At 31.9% G+C, this 27205-nt stretch overlaps 3 protein-coding genes across 3 annotated transcripts; 1 reads left to right on the top strand and 2 right to left on the bottom strand.

Annotated features, from left to right (window-relative positions):
• Nucleotides 1-166: 166 nt before the first annotated feature.
• LOC107023319 lies at nucleotides 167-8171 on the bottom strand. The gene is given in 12 exon segments (XM_027917758.1): nucleotides 167-876; nucleotides 992-1091; nucleotides 1222-1308; nucleotides 1502-1722; nucleotides 1922-2010; nucleotides 2126-3526; nucleotides 3662-4333; nucleotides 5261-5578; nucleotides 5681-6042; nucleotides 6044-6410; nucleotides 6513-7392; nucleotides 8079-8171. Coding segments are annotated over 12 exon segments (4947 nt in total). The 3' UTR covers nucleotides 167-519.
• Nucleotides 8172-14463: 6292 nt separating this feature from the next.
• On the bottom strand, nucleotides 14464-20395 carry LOC107023318 (gibberellin 2-beta-dioxygenase 8). The gene is made up of 3 exons (XM_015223974.2): nucleotides 19738-20395; nucleotides 16828-17128; nucleotides 14464-14827 (listed from the first exon to the last, which is right to left on the bottom strand). Exons 1-3 carry the CDS (start codon nucleotides 20373-20375, stop codon nucleotides 14606-14608), a joined length of 1161 nt encoding a protein of 386 aa, XP_015079460.1. The 5' UTR covers nucleotides 20376-20395; the 3' UTR covers nucleotides 14464-14605.
• Nucleotides 20396-22036: 1641 nt separating this feature from the next.
• LOC107021480 (glyceraldehyde-3-phosphate dehydrogenase, cytosolic-like) lies at nucleotides 22037-25696 on the top strand (the record flags this gene model as incomplete). Its single annotated transcript, XM_015222152.2, has 6 exons — nucleotides 22037-22123; nucleotides 24105-24220; nucleotides 24308-24407; nucleotides 24950-25096; nucleotides 25184-25244; nucleotides 25319-25696. Coding segments are annotated over 6 exons (801 nt in total), but the record flags the coding sequence as incomplete, so codon positions are not given.
• Between the last annotated feature and the right edge of the window lie 1509 nt (nucleotides 25697-27205).

Raw genomic sequence — 27205 nt, 5'->3', positions numbered from 1 at the left:
TACCACAACGGTCTAGGGGCGGGGGGAGGGACACTACCACAACGGTCTATTGTACGTAACCTTGGTTACAACTTGCATCTCAGCAAAAGTTTTGCAGTTATAGTATTAGCAGTCAAGAGATAAACTCTGTTCTAGGCGAAACAACATAAATGAAAGCAAATGAAAATCTGGCTCTATGTATGATACTATCAGGAACAATACAAAAGCTGCTGAAGCCAATTTGAACTAATTTACATATATCACAGTCTCAATAAATTCCCTCGGAGGGAAACTAAATATTAAACCTGAGTACAAATATCCAAGTTTCTTAAATAACTATCCTTTAAGAGATAGGTACACACAGCTCCTCTGCTGGTTCAACCTTTTCACCAGCTCACTGTTGAGTATCACCTCTTCTGAAAAAAACTTGCTTTATATACGGCAAGGTAGGTCCAACTCAGCTTGTAGCATTTTACCAGGCCACTATCATTGCGATCATCACTGGCAAGGTAGGCTGCTAAGGTTGATCAAGCTTGTTGGTTAACCTGTTAAAAATAACAAATGATGGTTAATTATGACAAGGATCCAATAACTAAGAAATTTATTTCTATGGAATGACATGAGTATGTATAGGACTGAACCTTGGTCCACAGTTGCGCAACCCTCAACTTGTGTCGCTTGAAACACCTCGGAAACAACAACATTGTCTTCAGCGGGGGTCCTTTCAAGGATTTTCTGGCACATTATAGTGCCCTGGAAATCTAGGAAGGTGTAGTCGAAGAAATTCGCCCTCTCTGATTGTCCCACCACTGAGAAACCAAATTTTTTGGTCCATGTGTTGAGGACACCAGGGACAGCTGGCAATACAAGCCTCTGAACTCCCAATCCCGCGAGTGTCTGGACAGAAATGAAACAAAAGAAGAAACTAGTCACTAAGTTGAACGTGAAACCTTTGAGATTCTTTTAATCATGAGATAACAAATATTTATTTCCAAACAAATAAAATGCATACCTTTTCAAGCTCATTAAATAAAATGCGACACATTCCAAGTCGGCGGTGCTTAAATTGTGTTGCAACAAGTGGGATCTCTGCCACTTTTTCTCCATAAACCCTTTGAAATGACAGTAAAAGTACATAATTAGTGTAAAAAATTTGTTTATCACTTTTAGGATCATGGAGAAGTTAACAAGGAAAACAGAACTAGTGGCAGTTCGTCCTGAGAATATAAAACCCGGGAGTACCTTACAGTCCCTACTGAAATGAGTTCGTCATTTCTTTCCAATAGTACGGTGTAGAAGCCTTGGAAATTTAACCGGTTCAGCTCGGACCTGCAATTTCAGATTTTGTTGGTGTTTAGTTGAAATAGTTAGTGCCCTTCCATTTTTTGATAAAGTCAATTATGAAGCTGAACCCAAATGTGTGATAAGTAAATGATTAAAATTAAAAGTGGAGCACTAATATAGTGCTGAATAGATAACATCAGAATACTAGACTGACTTCTCTTGAAACTATGAATCTTACCATCTACTAAATATGACATCTTCTGCAATGTCTCTCCCTGTGAGACGTTCTTTGACTGGTTCAAAGCTGTCGTGCATCACATTCAAAGCGACACAAAGTCGGCTATAGATCTCCACACTGGACTCGTCATCAGGTTCTGTATATTTCAACAGTCTCCAGGTGAGGTCATCATTACCCACTATAACCGATTTCTTCAGGAGCTGACGCATACCCAAACATATCTGGAAAAAAAAAGTCTCTGATAAAATGTCTCATAGTTGAAAATCCACTGAAAATGTAAATGGCACTAGTTAAGCATGTAATCACTATGCTTCACAATCAAATATAGCATTCATATCATTGCACGTTTTCCTAAAAGTGCATTCTATAAACTTCTCAACGACTTAAAAATGCCCTGTAAGGAAAGCACACTTCAATTACCAGCTTACAACTTTTGTTGCACAACCAATTTCCTACAGGAAAATCATCCAGTTTTTCAAGACCGTTGTTTCTCACACACCGAGCATGATCTGCATGGAATCAAGTATTAATTGGTATAGAAGAGCTCAAACACGTCACGGGATTATACTGGAAAGATTACAAAATATTGTTGGAACATATAAGAAAGATCAAATAGTTACTCACATTTATGGTTACACTGACAACAAATGAGAAGGGTGTTATCTGTAAATTGTTTTCTGTCTTTATCGAATCTGCTCTCACCACACACTTTACAACAGCATGATGGGCAAAACCAGTCACCATTTGGAACCTCCTGTTTAAACAATTGCAAAATAAAGCAATTAGCTTTTTGATTGAAGATTAAGAAAAAGAAATACAATAAACAGTATGGAAGAGATACCTTAATCCCAAGGCAATCAGGATGAAATGAAGAAGGGCATCCATCACAGAGTATTAAGTCACCACCATAATGACACACAGAACATATATAGTCATTTTCGGTAAAATGGCTACTCTCTTTGTTTTCTATACTATGTTTGCGTTTCATCTGCATTTGACACTCGAGAAGAGACCTTCCATCCTCCAAATATATATTTGCTGAAGGTCTATTACAGATGCTCCCAGCATGAGCTTCAAAGTTACGAAGACCAAATATTTTTTGGCAGCAGTTGCATTTGATCCCTTCACGAGTTATCCGCCCTTGTGCCATCGGATTACCATTCTTCAATTCGCAATATTTTACCTTAGCACGTGGCAGGACCACATTTTTGTCTATCAACCAAGATAAAACTGTCCGAGGTATTTGATTTGAGGAGGAAGGAGCAACCTTTCGAGCTCTTTTGCTTGATCGCATATCACCATCTCCTTTTTTGAGAGAAGACCTGGATTTTACATCTGCATGCTTTCTCTTCTTCCTTGATTCTCTTAAAATGGAGATCAGAGGTTTATCCACCACTGCTGACTGGGAAGAAGGTAAGTGGCTTTCAGCTTTCCACTTTTGCACACACCAATTGCAAGCTCCCCGAAAAGACAGAAAAGGCTTTTCTCCTTCTGGAGGAAGGTAACGAATTCTCTGGTCATTGTTCCCAAGAGGAATTAATTTCCATCCATTTGCAACTAGGTATGTCTTAGCCTTTAGGGCTGTATCCCGTATCTTCACCCCATTTCTATAGGACTTCTGATAGGCAGAAGTGTGAGATTTCGGTAAACAATAGTCAATTACAGCTTGGCGGCAGATTTCAGGCTCAATCATTGGTTCTTCAGGCTCCGTATTTATTTCTTCGTTATGATTTCCTGTTTCTTGCTGCGGAATCTCTGCTTCTTCAAGCTCTTTTTCAAGCTGAATTCCTCTTTCTTCAGTCTCAGAAATTGTTTCTTTATGCAACTCAGGCACCTCTCTGCTTGTTGGTCTTTCCATGCAAGGAGACTGGGTGGAGTTATCAGTGTCACCTCTCTGAGTGCCTGTTCTCGCAGGCTGAATACTTCTTTCTTCAGTCTCAGCAGGTGTTTCTTTGTGCAACTCAGGCACCTCTCTGCATGTTGGTCTTTCCATGCAAGGAGACTGGGTGGAGTTATCAGTGTCACCTCTCTGAATGCTTGTTCTTGCAGGCTGAATACTTATTTCTGTAGTCGCAGCAAGTGTTTCTTTGTGCAACTCAGGCACCTCTCTGCGTTTTGGTCTTTCCATGCAAGGAGACTGGGTGGAGTTATCAGTGTCACCATGTGAACTACTTTGTTCAACTGGGGGAACCACCTCACATATTTTTGACGCTTCCAACACCTGGCAAATTTCGTTAATTGATGCACATACCGTTCCATTTGGAGCAACATAACTATTCTTAGTCTCACCACCCTCCTTGTTGACTTCAAATTTCCAGCCCGTCCATAACAGATGAGCCTTAAATTCTTTTATGGAGGACATAGATGGCATACACTTAGTTATTACTTTAAGGTGAGGGTCAGGTTCACCATACAGTAACTGCCTAACAAATTTCTTCTTTATAGCAAGTCTTCCCCTGCGACTCTTAGAATTCACACACTTGCCATTGGACAAAATACCAGCAATCTGATGACTAGTCGGCTTCTTTAATTCTTTTATCAGGGTTGCTTCTGGGCAAGAGTCAGGTTTACCCAATGTCTTCATCCTTTTAGGAGGTCTCCCTCTGCGAGGCTTAGAATTCTCCAAAGTCTGTGTGGTACTAGACAAAATACCTGCAGTCTCATCACTAGGCAGCTTGTTAAATGTTTCTGTTGAGGTTGTGTCTGGGCAAGAGGCAGGTTCACCAACCACAGTCTGCTCGTCATATATATTCCTCTTTGTACGAGGTCTCCCTCTGCAAGCCTTAGAATTCGCAATAGTCAGTGGCCGACTCTTGGTGTTTGATAAAATACCTGCAAAGTCGTCAATAGGCAGAAGTAAAACATAGACATTATGTGGTGATACAGAGGAATATTCTAGGAGGAAATGAACTATAAATATCAATACCACTCAATAGATCATCCTCTGCGGCAGGTGCAGACTCCTCCGGAACAAGTTGCTTCTCTAATGGCTGAAGATCTGAAATATCCTGATCCAAAGGCTGTTGAAGATTAGGTACATCCTGATCCACAGGCTGCTGAAGAGGGGAAACATCCTCAAATATCTTCTCCTTAATTGTTTTTGTTGAGTTCGCCTCTCGACAAGAGTCAGGTTCACCAACCCGGGTCCGCCCCTTGATTATCTTCTTGACTTTTCGAGGTCTCCCCCTACCACGCTTAGCTTTCGCCAAAGTCGGTAGTTCACTCTCGGTACTGGACAAAATACCTGAAATGTCATCAATTGGCAGAAGTAAAACATAGAAATCATGTAGTGATACAGACAAATCTTATTTTTAGCAAGGAAGAAATGAACTACAATTATCATTACCAGTCATTTGAACATCCTCTGCGGCAGGTGCAGACTCCTCCGAAACAAGTTGCTTCTCTAATGGATGAAGATCTGAAATATCCTGATCCAAAGGCTGTTGAAGATTAGGAACATCCTGATCCATAGGCTGCTGAAGAGGGGAAACATCCTCGAATATCTTCTTCTTAATTGTTTTTGTCAAGTTTGCCTCTCGACAAGAGGCAGGTTCACCAACCACAGTCTGCCTGTCATATATCTTCCTCTTTGTACGAGATCTCCCTCTGCAAGCCTTAGAATTCGCAATAGTCAGTGGCCGACTCTTGGTGTTTGATAAAATACCTGCAAAGTCGTCAATAGGGCAGAAGTAAAACATAGACATTATGTGGTGATACAGAGGAATATTCTAGGAGGAAATGAACTATAAATATCAATACCACTGAATAGATCATCCTCTGCGGCAGGTGCAGACTCCTCCGAAACAAGTTGCTTCTCTAATGGCTGAAGATCTGAAATATCCTGATCCAAAGGCTGTTGAAGATTAGGAACATCCTGATCCACAGGCTGCTGAAGAGGGGAAACATCCTCGAATATCTTCTCCTTAATTGTTTTTGTTGAGTTCGCCTCTTGACAAGAGTCAGGTTCACCAACCCGGGTCCGCCCCTTGAATATCTTCTTGACTTTTCGAGGTCTCCCCCTACCACGCTTAGCTTTCGCCAAAGTCGGTAGTTCACTCTCGGTACTGGACAAAATACCTGAAATGTCATCAATTGGCAGAAGTAAAACATAGAAATCATGTAGTGATACAGACAAATCTTATTTTTAGCAAGGAGGAAATGAACTACAATTATCATTACCAGTCATTTGAACATCCTCTGCGGCAGGTGCAGACTTCTCCGAAACAAGTTGCTTCTCTAATGGCTGAAGATCTGAAATATCCTGATCCAAAGGCTGTTGAAGATTAGGAACATCCTGATCCACAGGCTGCTGAAGAGGGGAAACATCCTCGAATATCTTCTCCTTAATTGTTTTTGTCAAGTTTGCCTCTCGACAAGAGGCAGGTTCACCAACCACAGTCTGCCTGTCATATATCTTCTTCTTTGTACGAGATCTCCCTCTGCAAGCCTTAGAATTCGCAATAGTCAGTGGCTGACTCTTGGTGTTTGATAAAGTACCTGCAAAGTCGTCAATAGGCAGAAGTAAAACATAGACATTATGTGGTGATACAGAGGAATATTCTTGGAGGAAATGAACTATAAATATCAATACCACTCAATAGATCATCCTCTGTGGCAGGTGCAGACTCCTCCGGAACAAGTTGCTTCTCTAATGGCTGAAGATCAGAAATATCCTGATCCAAAGGCTGTTGAAGATTAGGAACATCCTGATCCACAGGCTGCTGAAGAGGGGAAACATCGTCGAATATCTTCTCCTTAATTGTTTTTGTTGAGTTCGCCTCTCGACAAGAGTCAGGTTCCGTAACCCGGGTCCGCCCCTTGAATATCTTCTTGACTTTTCGAGGTCTCCCCCTACCACGCTTAGCTTTCGCCAAAGTCGGTAGTTCACTCTCGGTACTGGACAAAATACCTGCAATGTCATCAATTGGCAGAAGTAAAACATAGAAATCATGTAGTGATACAGACAAATCTTCTTTTTAGCAAGGAGGAAATGAACTACAATTATCATTACCAGTCATTTGAACATCCTCTGCGGCAGGTGCAGACTCTTCCGAAACAAGTAGCTTTTCTACAGGTTGAAGATTGGAAAGATCCTGATCCATAGGCAGTGTGGCCGCACTATCTAATGTATAAGCAGCTTCAGTAAAGGGTGCAAAGTACACTTCAGGGTTCAGTTCAGCTATAAAAGCAGATTCTGAAAATTCAAGCAACTGACATCCCTCTCCGATGATCTGTAAGGAGTTCAGTTCAGAAAGAAAATGCTTGACAGTTAACTTGGTACTGTCATGCACAACTTCCTTCACCAGTTTCCTCCAAATATCTTTCGAAGAAGATGTCCACTGCTTGATATGTTCATCAAAATCATCCTTCAGTTGCACTTCATACCAAATTTGTTTAACCGAAACTAAGAGTGGGTTTAGTTTCTCAATTTCTTCAACCACTTGAAGAAATGACCATGATCCACGGATTTCCCATTCCTCCGTCATCTCATCCCAGTCTTGAGATATGCGCAAGTCGCCTAGCTTTGCCTTCATTTCATCACCCAATTCTGGGAAGAATACCTTTCTCTCCTCATGACCTTCCTCACGGTCAAATAATACACCCTCCCACCATGCATCTTGGTAGAAGCAATCGACACACTGACCATAAGGCCAGCTGTCATGTTCACAAGGGGGCGGTGATGGTCTGATTATACCACATTGATGAGCTGGCCGTTCATCAACAGGTAATAACCCTTCAATTATTGGAGATACGTTTACCACTTCAACCAATTTGTCAGAGCCCTGGTCTGACCATATAAAATCATATTGAACCTCACGAATCAAATCACTACAACTAATCACAGTACCTAAATGCCACGAACCCAAAAATCCATCTTCAAGACTCTTCACCTGCATAAACCACAATGCAGTAATAAATGAGGTGAAAAGGTTGAGGCCATGAAAAAACTATCTTGACCCATCACATACACTTTACAGCCTTCAAAACACCCAAAACATTTGTATGCACAATCAACAACAACAATAACAGAAACTCAGTCTAATCCCACAATTGAGGTCTCAGACCAAAAGACCCTCGACTAAACAAGTTCTATCTAATCATTCCAGTCTCCTTCACATCCATGAAACATTAAACCAAATTTTACAAAAAGATAAAAAATCCCACTTTCAACAAGCTGTTATACAAATGTACATAGACAAAAAAAGATATATAGATAAAACACCAATGTGGGTAAATCAAAATCAACTTAAAGAAGCAATTTTTAACAAAACGTTATAACCAATGAAACCTAAAATTCAGAACTCAAAACCCAAAATTCAATCGGCCCTCATTTTATACACCATATACATATACAAACATTTATCAAGATTCAAAGAATCAAACCTCATTTGTTTAACCCAAAATTCTAATTAAACAAAAATGTTGATCAAACCATTCTTTTTACTGATTAATCTTTCATTTCCAACAAAGAAGAAATCATATCTGAACTGAAAAGAAAAACAAAATTCAGATGCTTAGATCGATTCAAAACCAAAACAGAAATGAATCCAAAAAAAAAACAGAGCATCTTAATCACCTCAACTTTTTGATCAACACCCAATTTCCGATGTGCTCCTCTGTCAACTTTGAGTTTTCTTTTCCTCGGAACTCGCCCAGGTTCTGCCGCCATTGAAGAGTAAACTTCCTCTGGAAGTGATAGGGGAGTGGTGGGGTTTATCAGTTACACTATCAGTTTTCCAAATTTAGTATCGATTTATATTTTTATATATTGTATAAAAATAAAAAAAAATAAAAAAAACAAACCTTAAGCTAATGGTTTTAATTCAATCGCGAATTTGTCGGGTTACATTTTGTCTCTTCCTTTCCAAATTGTAAGATAAAAGGGAAAAACTATTAGTACACTCTGTTTTGTTCTTCCGGTTTTCTCCTTGAAACATATATATTTGAAAGGACTTAACATGCAAGACCTTCATTTTTGTTGTATATCCCAAAAGAGAAATTATATATTTGTACTATATAAGTTGATATGTTATGTTTTATAAGTATGATTTTCGGTATTTATTTTGAGATTTTGATTAACTTAGATTCGCGTTGTTCAGAGTAGACTTGTAGTGGTGGTTATGAATTTAACGAAAATTTAATAATATTTGGCGCGAACCTTATAGTATATTTTTTTGCTTACTGTTTTTAGTTTCGATACTTGTTCTGAAACTTTTAATTAGTCTAGATTCGCACTTATCAGGGGCAGAGTCATAATAGTAGTTATAAATTTAACGAACTTAAATAATTTGGCGCAAATCTTATAATATATTTTTTTTCCTGTTTATCGTTTTATTTTCAGTTAGTTAGTTTGGACTTGCGCGTTGTCCTGAAGAGAGTCAGAATAGTAGTTATAAACTTAACGGCCTTAAATTTTTGGCGCGAATCTTATAATTTGGTTTTTTCTGTTTTTTGTTTGGTTTTCGATACTCGCCTTGAAAATTTTAGTTAGTTTGTGTTTGAGCGCAATCAAAGTTCAAAGACATCGCGTTAATTATGAAATTATCGTAATTGGACAATTTTTTGGGCGAACCTTATTTTTTATGAAAATGGTTCATGCATACCCCTCACAATGAGATTGAATCATTTATACCTCTTGTTATGAAAATAGCTCATATATTCCCCTACTGTTATCAAAATACATACATATACTCTTTTCTTCTAATGGGAATGAAAAAGTTTAATTTTAATTTAATTTTTAAAATTATTTTTTGAAAAAAATATAATCAATATGGGTATAATTGATCCTTCTCACAGATTTTTTTTACTTTTTTGTTTTAACGACTAACTTAAATTAATACTTTGATGGTCAAATTTATTTATATTTTACTAATTTTCTTGTAAAAATTATTATAAATTCCCTTTTTTAAAAAAAAAAATTACACATACAAAAATTAAATTATAATATAGCCCCAAAAAATTACTTCTAACTTTTTTTTTCTTTACACTAAAGAATGAAAATGTAATTTGAACTTTGCTAGAAGAATCGTATGTATACCCCTATATGAATTTTTATAAAATTTCAAGTAAAAAAAAAATAAATTTAAAACAATTTTTTTCATTTCTGTTAGATGATAGGTAACATAAGTTCCTTTTGTGACGATAAGAGCATATGTAAGTCATTTATATAACTGTAAATTATACATGAACTGAACTGGTATATCAACTCTAAATAATAAAAGTCAAGAGATATATCAGACTCTTGCCTATTATATAATCTTGAGTTAGAAAAGGATTAAATAGTTTCCCTATTTAAGCTTTTTCTTAATCATCTACGGCAATTCTATTCTAATATGCTCTTTTTCTTATTTCTAAAAAATAGTCATCTCGGATTATTTTTTCTTTTAAAAATAAAAATAAAATTAATCTTTTAGAAGTGCAGAGTATATTCTAAAAAGTACTGCAATAAATATCCAAGAAAAAGGTATTATTAAAATAATCAAAATTATTTTATTTTATTTTCAAAAACGTGTAAAAAAATTCGGACAAATAATTAGACGAGCAATTATTAGAAAGAGTTAATAATAGTAGTACTAGTTCTCACTGAAAATAACAATCATATTACCTATGCTACTTTTAATGACTACTTTTGGTATAAATTTTTTATTTAGTCTTTACTGTATTTGACTAATCACATTAAATTTTCAATTAATTGAATTTTTTACTTTTGATCCTTCTACTTTATCAGCAAATTTACCAAACACATTAATTATTTTCAGCACTTAATTGTTTTCAGAAATATATTATTGTTTTTCAATATTATTCTCATTATGATACCACAATGTAACTATTACTCATTCTAGTCCATATTAAGTGCAATGTTGATGATTTTTTTTAGTTCAAATAAATGAACTTTTCAAAGTTTAGGGAATTCTTAATTTTTTAAATATATATATCCTTTTTTCAATGATTTTCTAATAAACTCATTAAATTTCTTAAAGAGTATGTAAAACTTCAATGACACTCAATATTGACTAGACTATTAGTCAAATTTAGATTTACAAAATATACTTGATAAACTTGTAAAATATTGTGGGATAGAAGGAGAAAAAAATTACTCAAATAATTTGAGACAAATAATGTTTTTTTAATGCCAGAGTGATGCACGTTTAGATTTTATAGATGTAACAATTGTGGAGGAAATATTTTGTCTCACATAATTAAGGCAAGTATGTGAGGTCCTTTTCGATTATTTTATGGGCCCCCACTTCATAGTGAAGTTAGTTGTATTAATTATTGATAAATGGATTTTTATTTTTTTTTAATAATCAATTAGGCAGATGTCTAAATTCATAGTTAAGTTAGTGTTATTTAATTAATTAATAAGTATAATTTCATATTTATAAAGAATAATTTATTATTTACATATAATATAAATTTTATTAATAGAAAATATATTTATTACACATTATAATACACTTACAACATCATTTGTCAATTTCTTATAGAACAAACATAATATATTTCAGAACCCAATTATGATTTTTAGAGTATACATAACTGATTTTTTTATTTGACACCTCTATCAGTACTCTAATTTTGATAGTATATATTTTTACACCCCCAAAAAATAAATAAATGATCAAAATTTAATTAATTAAAATTAAATTGTGTGTTTAAGTATAACTGTGTAATAAAAAAGGCCGATTGAATTTCAATAATTCAATTAGTTGACTATATGAATTTCTACTTTGTTCGTCAAAATTTAATTTAATTTATAGTTTCACAATCATCAATTTCTTTAAATTTATATTTTTATTTAATTTTCTGAGTTGTGACATATTGTTGTAATTTTTTCCATCACTTTTAAAATTCAAAGTATATTATTCAAATTCATTATCTTTTTGAATTCTGACATATTATTGTAATTTTTTCTTTAATAGTTTTTTTTTCCATTAACTTTTAAATCCAAAGTTTCTCAATAAAATTTACTTTAATAGTTAAGAGCTGAGAAAAAAATAATATTCTGAACAGAAAGAAAAAAAACAAAGAAAACATTAAAATTAAAGGAGGAAGAAGTAAAAAGTTGAAATAAAAAAATTATAAATTCATAATATACAAATGGCAGCCAAAGAGTCCCTCACACAATTAACACAGCGTGCGTCAGACAAAATAAAAATTTTCGTTTGATTAGAACACTGATACTTTTGTACAAGTACAACCTAAGAAGCTCAGTACAATGATTTCTCTGACAATGTCTATATTGCATTAAAACATATACTTTCTATTTTTTTTTTTAAAAAAAATACTCACTCCATCCACAATTGTTTGAAAGGTATACTAAAAATAGATGTCAAAATTAATTGTCAATTTAAATAATCAAGAAACAATTAGTCACTTTTTTTCTGATTTGCCCTTAATGATAGTGTAGTTCAATTGAAATATTATGTAGACTTTTAATATTCTTGGTATAGTAGGATTATATTAGTAAAATTACACATTGTATTAAATTTTTCTTAAAGTGTGTGCATGACCTTAACATGATAAACAATTATGGACGAAAGGAGTAGTATAAGTATTAATTTCATAATACACAATTAATTTTATTGTAATTAAAGCTGTTAAAATGGGTTGGCCCAACCTAATTCAATCCAACTCTAATGGGCTAGAGAATTAAATGTAATGGGGCGGGCTGATCCTTTTAGTTAAAGGGTCAATAAAATAGCGGCTCAACCCAGCTCTAAGCGTATCACGGATTGGGACGGGTAGACCTTTTAACAAAAAAATAAACAATGTTATTCTCTTAGAAGGAGTATCTAAGAGAATCGAATGTTGACGTCTATGAACAGGACATCAATACACACAGATTTTCATTTATGAATCACACACTTCAGCGAATACTTACAGAAATACATTTATGAATCTTATACTTCGGTAAATGCTTATCAAAATACATAATAGTCAACGTAAGTGTTTGCAACAAATTTTAAACATATGGAAAATTAATAAACCATACAAATAAAATATGAAGAAACACAAATTTTATTGATCAAGATAGATTGAGGTACAATTATGTTGATCCCTTGATTCTACTCTCCTATGATTTATCCATGATTCGAGGACCGTTATTGGCGTATTTCTCGAACTAGGATGATTTAGGTTTGACATCTCTATATGAATAATCCGTCAATTAGGTCCAACCCCACTTAATTCAAGGGTTGGATTGGGCCGGCCTCGTGGGTCAAACCCATTTTGACGAAAAATGTATAATTGATTGATGTAAGATAGTATTCATGAGTGATTAACACATTGGTATTTTTCTTGAATGTTTATGTTTATAAGTATTCGAAATTAATTATATTATTGTTTGTTTTAAAAAGCTTTTTTTCGTAATATAAAAAAATAAAAATTTAATTATAATAAAAGATTTTTTATGAAGATTTATTCTTAATACACTAACATACATACATATATATAGATACATATATATATATATATACATATATATATATATATAATCATTATTTTAGTTAAATTAATTTAATAAATTAAATTTATCTATTATTAAAAAATTTAATGACAAGTTATGTCAACTAGGAAAGAGTGAGAGTTTCGAACTGTCAAGTATATTTGAAGAAAAATAGAAGTTGAGTGATATTTTAATCTTAAATTAAACATAATTGTCAATTCAAGGCAATTTCCTAAATTTTGACAATCATTTAAGGAATTGAGTTCCCAATTCTCCTATCGAACATTAATATTTACAGCAAGATTCTTATTTTTTGTCTTATCATCTTAGTTATAGAAATTTTACGTAATACTATTCATCAACATCAATATTTAATTTTTTATCATTTCATCTTTTCATAGATTTTTCATCAATAATTATATTTTTGAGTTCATAAAAAAAAGAATTGAAAATAAAATAATACTTTAAAATATATTGTCCTAGAGTTTGAACTTAAAACAAAATTAAACGTGTTCTAAAGTTTGAATTGACAAAAAAAAAATTGAACTTTAGGACGAAACGTCTCGAGGGTCCTGAAATTTAAGAATTATGGTTAACTTTTAAATACTTAAAAAATTTACTATATTTTAAACATCATCCCTAGAATGGCTACATTATTCATTATTACCAATTGTAGAAATCTAGTGGGCTTCTAGCCTCCAATAGCAGCTTAAATGGGCCTTCTGAACCCATTTAACATGTTTGGAAAAATTACGTGGTAAAGACAGTTCTCTTTCTAAAAAGTTAAATTTACATAAATAATCAACTTTTTTAATATTACAGAAATAATTATTTATTTATTTATTTATTCTTAAGTGTATATCAGATTTAAGAATTAAAAAAGATATCAATTTTAAGAATGGAACATATAATTATCATACCTAATCTTTTTACTTCCTACGTCTAATTTTAATTTTGATTATTTTTTTTAGAATCAAGCAATAATAACTTTGACAGACATTTCACGATATATTATTTCAGTCACATTGATATGTAAAAAATCATTATTCATAATATTTTGTTATAGTTTTTGAATATCAAAAAAATTTGTTCAAACTAATGTAATATAATTTAACTTTAAAAATTAATCAAATTTACTTTCGAATAGCTCATGACAATCAAGAGTCAACAAAATAAGTATTTTTCATCTCACTTTTTTCTTGTTATAAGCGTTGCCAACAATCACAAAATGTCTCCTCTTATACTTTCTACATAATCTAGGCGACACTAACAAACTGAAACGAAATAATTAAAATTTAATCGACTTGTTCTATTGAATGAACATGAAGTTTTTTGTAACTTGTGATAGTGTTAGAGAAGTGACATGTTCAAACGAAAAGTTTAAAGTTAAATAAATACTTGTTAAATAAATAAAAAACATTAGTACATACTAAAAAAAATATAACAGAGAATCGAAAATAGAAGTAAAGAATGTAAATCAACTACCTATAATTTATTCATAATAGGGAAGGAATAAACAAGAAAAAGAAAAACTTGAACTAAAGTTTAATTAGTACCTTTTACAAATTACAGTCAACTAAAGAAACAGAACTGATTAATTTGTTTCACCATTTTTTTTTTATATTTTTTTATTTTTCCTATCAAAATAAAGATAGTTAACTAAATCTAAATTTTTGAAGACCAGTTTTGAGGCCTATTGTTTTCAAATCATGTTGAACTTGTGCTCGAAAATCTGCGTAGCTGAAAGGGTTGTACTTTGTGCTTTGAATGATAGTATCTTCAGCGGGGAACACAAAATAACCAATTGATATTCTCTCCTTGTGTCTATTCACCTTCACTCTATGCTTCACACTCATATATCTATCATCACTCATTGCCTGCAATTTTACAAAAAGCCAAACACAACACAATAAGAGTTCATGTTTTACACGCAGATAGCAGTTACAGAGTCAGAATTTTTGTTAAATGGTTCAAAATATAAAAAAATAGACACAAGAAAAAAGTGAAGAAAATTCAACATCTATTATATATACAACTAATAGGAAACGGAGGAAGTATTTTTTTTATACTTTGCCCTACTGCTGGGTTAATGACCCTGGAGAGTTCGTGTCAGCTTTTACACACCTTTGAGTTATAAGTCTTTTTTTTTTATAATGGTGATATCTGGCTCAATTTTCGCGTACCTTAATTAATTTTACGAAATATCTATTACCTTTCACCAACAAAAATACCTGATAACTTAAAAATCTCTTAATATTTTTATTTATCTTCACTGAATTTTAAATTTGAAACCTCGTAATTATGCTAAGTTACATTTGCTATCAACCAAAAAATGTACAATATGATCACTAGCTAATGTGAATTCTGACCCTTGATCAATAAAAAAGTGACAAGTTAGTGTGGTTGGTAAGACTCTTGTCTCGATAATTTTAAGGAAAATATTACTATATGATACAAAACACTCTACTATAGGTTAAATTGTCAGTTCACTAAATTGTACTATAATGAGAAAAGTATTTAATTAATGTTATCATAGTCGATGAAACTCTTTTTAAGGAAAATTATATGATTAATAAATACTGTATAGCATATATGAAATCGTCAGTCCACTAAATTAATCCATGATGAATAGATTAATTAATGATCAGATCATGGTTGGTAATAAGTTAAAAAGAGTATATAAGTTAAAAAAGAGTATATAAGTTAAAATTCGTCAGTCCGGAATGTACTTTATGATTAAAAAAGAGTATATAAGTTAAAATGCCAGTCTAATAAATTACACCCTATAAGATAAAAGTTTTCATTTTTTTTTAATACAGTATTATGATTAAGAAAAAGACTTTGCAAAGAACATAAAATTATCAATGTTAAAAGAATGACAAAAAGTCCCACATCGGTGGTTAATGAGATGGGTGGACTCCTTATAAGGCTTGGGCAATCCTCCTCCCTTTGAGCTAGCTTTTGGGGTGTGAGTTAGGCCTAAGACCTAATTTCACATGGTATCAGAGCAGGGCCCGTCTCATCCGATGTTGGGGTCCCCCCAAAATCAAAATTGGCCACGCACCAGATGCTAAGCACTGGGCGTGAGGTGGGGTGTTAAAGAATGACAAAAAGTCCCACATCGGTGGTTAATGAGATGGGTGGACTCCTTATAAGGCTTGGGCAATCCTCCTCCCTTTGAGCTAGCTTTTGGGGTGTGAGTTAGGCCTAAGACCTAAGACCTAATTTCACAATAAAACCCAACCGCTCAATTATATAACCTAGTAACTAATGAAATGAATCGAGAATTATAAAATTTCATATGTCAAAACCTTGACAAAATAGAGAACCATCCTAAGTTTAGATACAGAACTATGATTTTTAGTTTATGAATTCATATATATTAAAAAAAAAATTGGTTTACTCAATTTTAAATATATTATTTATACCTATCACATAATTTTAATAATTTTTTTTTACAAATACAAGGTTAAAGCCTAGACTATTGGGTTCTAAGAAACTCCTAGCTGAGGTTGTGGCTCCGTTCTTATAGGTATTTATTCATACTTACACTTGTGGGAGGTAGCATCGAAGTAGGTATCTCATTTCACGATTAAGTTGTTTAGACTTTTCAAAAATATGTGTAACAATCATGTTCGATCCTTTAAAAATGAACTATTTTTTGAAGGATCAGATACACACCTGATGACTTTTTTAAAGAAATGAGCAACATAGCCCTCAAACACTATACATTCTTACTTAATAGAAACACTAAAATAAAATGCATGACAAATCTAGATCGTAATTAATTAACCAACTCTATAATAATAATAGGCATGAACTTCAAATCCTGAATCAACAACACGAAATGATAGAAAAAAAAATAGTAGGTACGTACCTGCAACATGTCACCAATATTGACAATAAGAGTGTTAGGGAGAGGATTGACATCAATCCATTGATGATCTTTGTAAACTTGAAGTCCACCAACATCATCTTGGTGAATTATAGAAAGTACTGAGCTATCTGTGTGTGTGTCAATTCCCCATGTTCTTTCTGGCTCTAGGCATCTTGGGTAACGATATACCCTTAATAAACCAGTCTCTAGGGACATATAATTTGACTCAAATGGTCCCAAAATTTTGAATATTTCAGTAGCCAACCTACAAAGCTCCTTACCATATTCTTCTAGCAAACATCTGTTGATGTAATACAATACATTATTTTGATTAATAATTATGTACTAATAAGTTTTATCAGGTCAAATTCGTGATCTCTACACAATAGATAACTCTCTATATATTTCCATATAAATTTCATTAGCAAATTTTCAGTTAAAATTAAACTATTTAACACTTAAAAAATGAAAAGTGACATATAAATTATAACAATGAAATTTTCTATTGAAAAAATGTTTAGCGTTCGTATATCCCTCAAATATTTTAATGAACTAGTAAGAAAGTAGTGCTTAACACGAAAACAATTGGAAGCAACCCAATATTTCAGTGAAAATATTTTTTTAAAAATGTGTATTTCCATTAAATTGATTTGATGGGAAAATATGTTTATAGTTTAATAGGTCAATTTAATTAATTTTTAAAATTAAATTTAATTATAAAAAATTAATTATTTAAATTTAAAAAATTAAATAAAAAATATACAAAAAATACTATTAATATTTTTATTATTTGATTCTACAAAAATAAAATTATATCAAATAAAAAGGAACGAAGAGTAAAAACAAAATTATATCAAATAAAAAGGGACGAAGTAGCATATAGTTTACTCAATAGACAATAGGTAATAAGAACAGTAAAAAAGACAACCTCTTTATTTTTTTAATTTTACATGATATAAATAAGACAAGGCACACTTTACCAAGCAATTACACGATATGCTTGTGACTTGTGAGTGGCTCCGTGAAAAATGGCACTAAGGATAAGGTAAAAGGTTAAATTTAACTCATTTTTAAATATAATAAAAAATTATCTGCTCTGTCCAACAATAATAGTTCACTATATTATTTTAGAATACTAAACAATATTTATTTGGAATAATTTTATGCTTAAATTTTATTTATTGTATTACTTTCTCCGTTTAACAATATCTATCCATTATTCTAAAAATAAATGTTCAACATTAATTATTCACTTTATACAATTAATTAATAATTTTATATCTAATTTCTAATTTATTCTTATCATTAATTGTAGTTATTTTTTATATTATATTTTTGAAATATATTATATTTAAAAGATGATATAGTAAAATTATTATTATATTTATAAATTATAAAAATATATTTTATATAAATATAAATAACTGTTATTAGATAGAGAGTATCTTTTATTATGTGAAATAGTAGTGTGAGTATAACTAACTTTGAAGACAGGCCCGCTAAGAAAGGCTATCTATATTCTATCACTGAGAGATGAAAATATGGAAAAATAGTTACATATTTAAAAGTTAAATAAAAATATTATAAGTCATAATAATTAATATTTTAATATACTTTTAAAAATTAAAAATAAGTATATTTTACTTTTCCAAACAGTACACTCTCTTAGCATTTGTGAATGCGCACACTAATTTAATTGGTTACCATCAAATATGTTACACAACTTACGTCGAATAAATCAAATAAATTTTACAGAATCATACGTTGTTATATATATTAAATATGATGAAATCAGAGATGAGAGAAAAGACAAGCTATATACTAAAAATAAATCGAACATTCAATCAGAATTATAACAAAGTGCCGTATACCATTTTATTTTTAATCAAAAAATTTTATCTGAATTTCTCAAAATATGAAAAAAAAGTAGTCTTTATTTGCCATCTTAATTCAGCATGGCGGTAAAAATAATTTCAGAACTTTGATGATAAAAGTATCTCTCTTTTAAATATAAAAAATAACAGGCCTATCCACACATAAAATTAAAGCACTAATTACGGAGTAGTCGGCCGAAAAAAAGATACGTCCAGAAAAATGGACGTAACACTATAACTAATTAATTTATTAAATTTGTCCACTATCAATATTTAAAATTTTGGCCGCGTCCACCACTGTCGTTATCTCAGTCTTTTTCTTCGAAAATGACTGATATTAATTTTTATTTTTCGATATTTTTATCGATAACCCTTGAATCATAGCAGCAGTAATCTTATTCTTAATAAAAACGAGGAAAAGGAGGTGGAACGTGAGGGAGTGCTAATCACAAGCGGGGGCAGATATAATTTTTTTGTCTTCAAATTCATTTGAACCTTTCTATTAAAATTTTAATAAAATATAAGTATTATATTAAACTATTAAATTTTACCAATTAATGTTATAATTCTTAAAAATTAAACTCATTATTGTATTTAAATACTGAATTCACGTGTAGAACTTATTTGAAAGCGAAAATGAAATTTTGAATGAAAAAAAAAAACAAAAAGGAACTATATAAGTTTCATCAACAAGAATAAAACAAAAAATTATATGAAGGAATCATTTTCAGAATTTTAGCTTGTCTTTAGCCAAAACAGCTGCACCATTTTGTTAGCCGAACCATACTACTTAAAAACAGAGGCGGGCGGATGTTAAAAAGAAGTTTGTTATGATATATTTGAAAATTTATTAAATAAAATAATATTCTAAGTAAGAATCATTAAACTTCAAATCCAGTTATACGGCTCATCGTCGTTGAAAAGGTCTCGTTGATTTAACTAACTGTCAAGTAAATCAATAGTGCAATATGAGTTTTGATTTTTCTACAAGTCAAATTTACGCAAAAGAAGAAAACAAGAAGCAGAAGATGAGAACCTGAAAGTTTCGAGCAATAAATCTTGATAGTGAATATTTGATAATTGAGCTAATGAAACGTTGAATCCTTCCATCCATTGCAGGCTCTGGTTATTATTTTGTTGTTCGCTATTTTTTGGCTCTAGCGCCGCACCAGAGGGTGATAGAGCAGGGGAGCCCCAAAAATAAGACATGGGGCTAACAAAATTGCTGCTGCTGCTAGCAAAAAAGGCCTTTTTAGTTTCATAGGGCAAAGAAAAGAGTTTTTTAGCATGTTCTTCAATTTGGTTCAATAAACTAAATGGAATTCCATGGTTCACCAATCGGAATAATCCCCACTCTCTACAAGCTTCGCTGATTAAATTTTCGTCTTCGTTAACATCTTGATATTTTGTTGTCGTTATTGTTGGAGTTGTGCATTTGAAATAATCAATAACGGGGATATAAGAGTGTAATAAAAGTGACGACTCTGTTTCATCAGAGTTAGATTCTTGAATTTGAGAGATGTTTGGTGATGGTCGAAATAAAGGAGGGTAGGATTCAAAGTTGTAAGATTGAGACATATTGTTTAGCCAACTTAATTGCGTAGCATCAAACAGGTATTTTATAGGCGGATTTTGGAACTTAAGCCATGGTTTTATGGGCACTGTGGAGTTCATATGAAACCGCTAATAAATAGTAATATTGACCGTATTCATAAAAAATCCGGAGGAAGTATTTAAAATATCTTAGATAATCTTAAAAACAATTTTATTTAATTCTATAATCTTTTTACTTCCCCGTCCACGATTGTTTGTCAAGAAAGGTCATGCATTTTCCTCGAAGAAAATTTAATATAATGTGCAATTTAACTAATATAACGTCATTATAGCAAGAATATCAAAAGTCTACATAACTTTTTAATTGAACAAAATAAAATAATTATTAAAGACATAATTGAATTCTTGATTGTTTAAATTAATAATTAATTTTAGATATTTATTTTTAATATACCTATCAAATATTTATGGAATAATTAAGAACGCTATGCCGCTCTTACATGAGATTTAAATAGCAATATTACGTGAGTATCATAGGAAAATATCTGCGTGAAAAAAAAAGTAAAAATAAATAATATCGTTTTGGACAATCATATTTTGCTTTTTGGTATATTTTAAATTTGACTAAATAAAAAATTAGATTATATTCAAAGTTAAGCATTTCAAATTTATTGAGAGAAAGAAACTTTTATTTCCTTTAAAAAAATATTTTTTGTAGATGATTAAATCATCTTTATGTTTATGGTGTTTCATTTGTCCCACCCCTTAATCATATTGGCGGAGCCAAACAAAGGGTGGTCCGCTCCACATTCTTTGTTGAGAATTACGCGTAGCTATTACAAATATATATTTAATTTACGTATTTTAAATTAAATTTCAGATTTGTCATTAGTGGCATAGATACATAATTGTCTGGGTGCTTAATTAGACATCCTTCATCGAAAAAAATATAATATATAGAAGTAAAATAATACACGAAATGATTAAGTAACATGTTTTGATTATTTTTAACACAATAAGTTATTGTAGCATAGTGGGTTCTCTTATTTGAAATGTGGTAGTGCTCGTGTCTTGAATCTGACTAGTTTTATTTTTTTAAAAAAAAATTATTATGCTATTTCTGGATAGTTCTACTTTTTTAAAAAAAAATATTTATGCTAATAATATTTAAAAGGTCTAACTCCACCACGATTATCGTATCAAATATGAACCATTAAAAAACACTCGTGTTGCTTTAAATCATTCACTTGTTATGATAGTGAAGTTGTTCTACTTTAACATGAGTCTAATCTGAAGTCACTAATTTCAACTACAAGTGAGAGTAGACGCAAAATTAAAAGAAGTTTCTAGTAGAGTTCTATGGCCAATATTTAGGTAGAAAAATGGGTAAATTCTCGACAAAAGTGGACAAGCCCTGTCCCATTCAGTTGACACGTGGACATGGTCCCTAAAAAAAAAGTGTTGTCCTTTTAATATAGGACAATTTCCATACAAAAATATCAGAGGTCATATAAACAGAATTTTTCTTTTTACAATGTAGGGTTATGTAACTTCCAACTTGGTGCTCTGAGGTACTCGTTAGAATTATACGGATATTAATAATATCGAGATTTTAGTTTTAAGTGAATTTGTATAGTATTGTATTACTACTTATATAGAAAAGGCTAGTTTCAACATGTGTGCTTGATGTCTTTTAATTCAAATTTGAGGGTATTTTAGTCTTTTTAATGCTTCATTATAGGTTACGTGTCTTCCAAAGAGATATCTTCAATTGACACATCATTTACTTGTTCTTTCAACTTTCTCACTTCATCATTCTCTACTTTGATCGCTGCAAATCTCTTTTTGTTTTCCCCCATTCATCTCAGGTAAGGTTACTTTCTAATTGTTTCTTCGATTTCCTCTAATATTTGAATTTCCCCAAAACTTTGGTGGTTGTTTATTCCTTCTTGTAGTTGTAATCGTTATTATGTGCTTGGACTATCTTCTCATTCTTTCTTTTAGTTGAAACCCTTACTCATATTGCCATGGATTATATTTGCTATTATTTTGCTCTGAATCTCTGTTTTCTTGGCTAAATTTGAAATTAAGTTTGTGATGTGCATATTCCTCCATCTGCCAACAATCCTCTGCATATGAGATCATATCTCCTTCAACAATGCACAATTTGTCTTGCAGATTTCTAATTGCATGTCTACGATGGAGGTTCAACAACTTCACATCTTCTTCTTTCATGAGATTAATTCAAAAAGAATTCTATTTAAAAATAAAGTGGCATCAATTGGATCAAAATCGATTACCTACAGATTTTTGGCAAACACATGAGCCGGTAAGTGATACATACCCTCATGCTCCTTCTCATAGTTGTTTCACAACTGGGTATTATTATTGCATCTAATTTTTTTCTGATAGTTTAGGTTTATGTTTGATTCTTGTTTGACACAATAATTGCAAATTTTCCATTGAGACTGAAATTCACGTGTTGAATTATTGGATTTTGGACTATTATGTGTAAATGTTCTAGAATTTGACATAATGGAGATGATGAGAAAAATGAGTTGTTGTGGCACTTGTGAGAATATATTTAGGTTATAAGATATATGATTGAGAGTTAATTTCGTGTTGAAAGAGGTAGCTTATTGTTTTGTAAAATTATTGGCTTGTGACATATGTAGTATTGTTTAATGCATTGTGAGACAGAGGATATAACATGTTAATTTTCTGGAGAACCTCTTCTCCTCCTCTCTGTTATCAAGAGGAAATACTTTGAGTTATCATATTGTTAATCACTTGGTACCTATATTTTAGGTTTTTCTTGTGTTTTGTCAAATATTTATGACTATGAAAATGTGCCACAAGAAGGACTATATGCTTTGGTGTTTTTTCCCACTACAAATGATGATCTACTTTCTCTAGATGTGTGATGTTTAAGGTAGTATGAATTGTGAAATATTAGTTACTTTAATATTTTTCAAATAAGAATTTCATGTAATAGTAGTATGGACCTATCACCTATAGCTGAAGTGGTGTGTTCTTGACACAAGAGCTTCAACATGTTATATGATTTTCATGTAATGATGTGTAGTGACTTGCCATAAAAATGGCATGAGGTTATTGCATAAAAAATCTTTTCAGACTGTTATTTCGTTTTTCATCGTAAAATGCAATTGAAGGTTGTTGTTGCCTTTGCTTGAAAAAAGAGACAAAAGAAGAATTGAATTGCACTCCCGTGAGAATCTTAGTAGATTAGTTGTTGACTACTAAACTTTCACATAATTGGTGAGGGTTTGATTCCTAATCCACTCCTCATTTCCTTTTAAAAGAAGAAAGAACATCTGAACTCCAATAGTATGGTTGTCACGAATTATGATAATTGCTATAGTTGATGGGAATTGTGAAAAAGATGCTACATTAGATTCAATAGAAACACATCACCAATAACTTTTTAGTAAATCAATTAATTGAGTTTTTTATTAGGAATTTATTTTAAAAACTAAGAACAACTAATTCAAAGGTCGAATTAAACAGGCTCAACTGGATCAGTGCACCTCAGTCATTAAAAAAAGGGTGTTTTTGACCCTGTAATTCTTTTTTCTTTGGCTGTTTCTTAGTTCTTCACTTTCCAGAAGTGTTGGGTTAAACACAACACTTTTCCTTTATTTATGCTTTGCGAAATTCACATAGTGATATTCAGTAGTTACAATATCAGTAGATCTGTTGTTTTCTGGGGCTTCAAGTCGATGGGGATTGTATATGATGATTGTTGCAGACATACATGGTCATGTGTAAGTTTACTGTTATTATTTGAGGGGTTAAGTTGATGGGTATTGTATATGATGCTTGTTGTAGACATACATGTTTAAGTATGACAGTGTTCACGGTCAATGGAAGAACAATGAGCTCAAGGTTAAGGATGAGAAGACTCTTCTCTTTCGTGAGAAGCATGTTACTGTATTTGGCATAAGGTAAATTATGTCTCCAACTTTTCATTATTATATGAAAAACTGCATTAGAATTTCTCTTGATTGGACTTATCGTATGGATGTCTGAAGAAACCCAGAGGAAATCCCATGGGCTGAGGCTGGAGCAGAGTACATCGTGGAGTCAACTGGAGTCTTCACTGATAAAGACAAGGCTGCTGCCCACTTGAAGGTTTGTGATCCTAAATAACTAGAGCGTTCTTATTTTGGCTTACTGTTTGTAGCTAATATTGATTTTTCAAAATACATAGTTTGACGCTCCAACATATAATCCCTCATGGCCTGAACACTTGGTGCCTGAAACCATGTGGCGAACTTTGTTTGCATTTTTGCTTTTGTACATGTTTATGTATGCATTTGTTAGTGAAGGTGCTATTCTGAGGCTTTACTCATGTACTTCTGTTTTCTTCTCCTGTCCAATCAAACTTTTGTGGAAACTTAAGGACAGAGTATGCTGTCATCTTGAAAGCAATTTAAAACTTCTCTATGTATTTTCTCGACAGGAGTCTAGGTGTTGCAGTACGCTGTTTGTATTGTCTCTATATTAGTTTTTTTTTAAAAATGTAAATTGATGCTAATGCGATGATGTTTGGGTGTTGACTACTTGGATTGATATGGTTATCACATATTTCCTTGCACATTAGCTTGATTACCTGCATTGAATAGTTGGTGTTGAGTACCTGCTTAAATTTTTTTGGTTGTTGTTATTACCAGGGTGGTGCTAAGAAAGTAGTCATTTCTGCTCCTAGCAAGGATGCACCTATGTTTGTTGTTGGTGTCAATGAAAAGGAATACAAGCCAGACCTCAACATCGTTTCTAATGCTAGCTGTACTACTAACTGCCTTGCACCTCTGGCAAAGGTTCCCTTTTTTTTCTTTTGCCCTGTTCTTCATTTTAGTATTTGAGCCTATATGTGAATTTAAATGATTTTTTTTATGACTTTGCAGGTTATTCATGACAGGTTTGGAATCGTTGAGGGTCTTATGACTACAGTTCACTCCATAACCGGTAAGTATTGCTTTATGCATTAGAAGTTAATACAGCTTCTGTAGCTTGAGTACTAAGTAATTATTTTATAACAGCCACCCAGAAAACTGTTGATGGACCATCAGCTAAGGACTGGAGGGGAGGAAGAACTGCATCATTCAACATTATCCCCAGCAGCACTGGAGCTGCAAAGGCTATTGGAAAGGTGCTACCATCATTGAATGGAAAGTTAACAGGAATGTCTTTCCGAGTTCCAACAGTCGATGTCTCTGTGGTTGATCTCACTGTGAGGTTGGAGAAAGAAGCCACCTATGATGAAATCAAGGCTGCTATCATGATGAACTCATTTACTTTTGAACACTTACGCTGTCACCTGCTAAGTTGATCATATTTTTCTTCGCTTTTTCCCTCCTTCAAACTTGACTTCATTTCTCTTATTTTCATCTTTATTTACATGTTGAATGTATTCTTTAGTTTTAACTTGCCCCTTTTATCTTTGAATCTACTCGCTTGTTCTTTTACATATGCTTTGCTCTATATACTAAAATTTCTTTGTATCTTATATTTTTACAAATACCAACTTCCTACCTTGTTTATATGACAGGGCAAGTTGGAGATCACAATTTAGACTGCATCCTGGCTGACCTTCAATTTAATTCATTGCATTATGTTAATATGTAAATAGAACATTTATAGAAATCCTTAAATCTCTGGATCTAACTTTAAATACATTGTTCACTTTTCAATTATATATGTTTTTCTTAAATAAAACAGCTCTATGTTTTTCTTAAATAAAACAGACTCTAAAGAGTTACTTGGTGTGAGTATAATGTATAATAATTTCAGGACAAAATGTTTGAATTATTTTATTTTATGTTTAGTTGAGGATATTAGGTAGTCGTTCACTTGTTTATTGCAGATTTTTTTGTCGCAGTGATGAAATATATAATAATTTATTTTAGGATAATTTATTTCAAAATTTAATTATTTTAGATAACTTGTTCTCAACAAAACAATTCTAACTAAATCTCCATTATATTGGGCTCATGTTGGGCCCGTGCTTGCACGGGCTAATCTCTACCTAGTTTTATATATATATTGTTTATTAGTGAAATTTATGTGTATATATTAGTTATTTTACTTTCTATTCTATATAAAATAATATGAATTTCTTATAACTTATATTAGTTATATGGGTTTTTAGATTGTCAATTTAATATAATATTAATTTTTGTAAGTGAATAACATATTTTTTGTCTATACATTAAACATTGTATAAATTATACAAAAACAAGTTTCTAAATAATTTATTTCTGATCTAACTATCAAACAAACTCTTACTTCTCGAAGTAGTATGAGTTCAAACTAAAGATAAAGCTTCAAAAGTATTAAGATAAGTTCCTTCTCTTCCGAAAAAAGAGAATCTTTCCACTATTATTTTAAAAGCTCAAAGTTCTAGTAAAGTCATTTGACGGTAAGCAGAGAAGCTTTGCTCGTCTCCTTTTCTCCCCCTAAAGTTAACTCAAATCTCAATTTAATAGCATAATTTTTTTAGTTTTGTGATCCAAAATAGAATGTTATTTTTTTATAATTAAAAAAAATTAATTTTATAATTTAACCAGTATTTATTATTTTAAAAAAAATATATCACAAAAAATTGAAACGATATAACTATTTGTCAATTTATCACAAGTGAATATGTATATGAGGTAAATTGGAAGTAAGGTCTGTGTTTGGGTTTTTTGGTTTTAATAATTGAGAGTTTTTGTGAGCTGTAATTATCAATCTACTCAGCTCCTTCCTTTTTCAAGGAGTGAGTATATAATGAAAGATTCTGATACGAACATTGAAGTCGACATGTCCTCTAAATTTGTGCACTCATTTCATCCACATGGGTAAATCAAGTTCAATGGATTATTCAAGTAACCTTTATTCACACAACTTGTAGTATTACTGCATCTTATGTGTAATTCTTTTCCATT

Source organism: Solanum pennellii, chromosome 6, assembly GCF_001406875.1.
Source record: "Solanum pennellii chromosome 6, SPENNV200".
Lineage (NCBI taxonomy): Eukaryota > Viridiplantae > Streptophyta > Magnoliopsida > Solanales > Solanaceae > Solanum > Solanum pennellii.
Note: the sequence above shows the minus strand (reverse complement) of the source record. Positions and strands in the feature narration are given on the sequence as shown.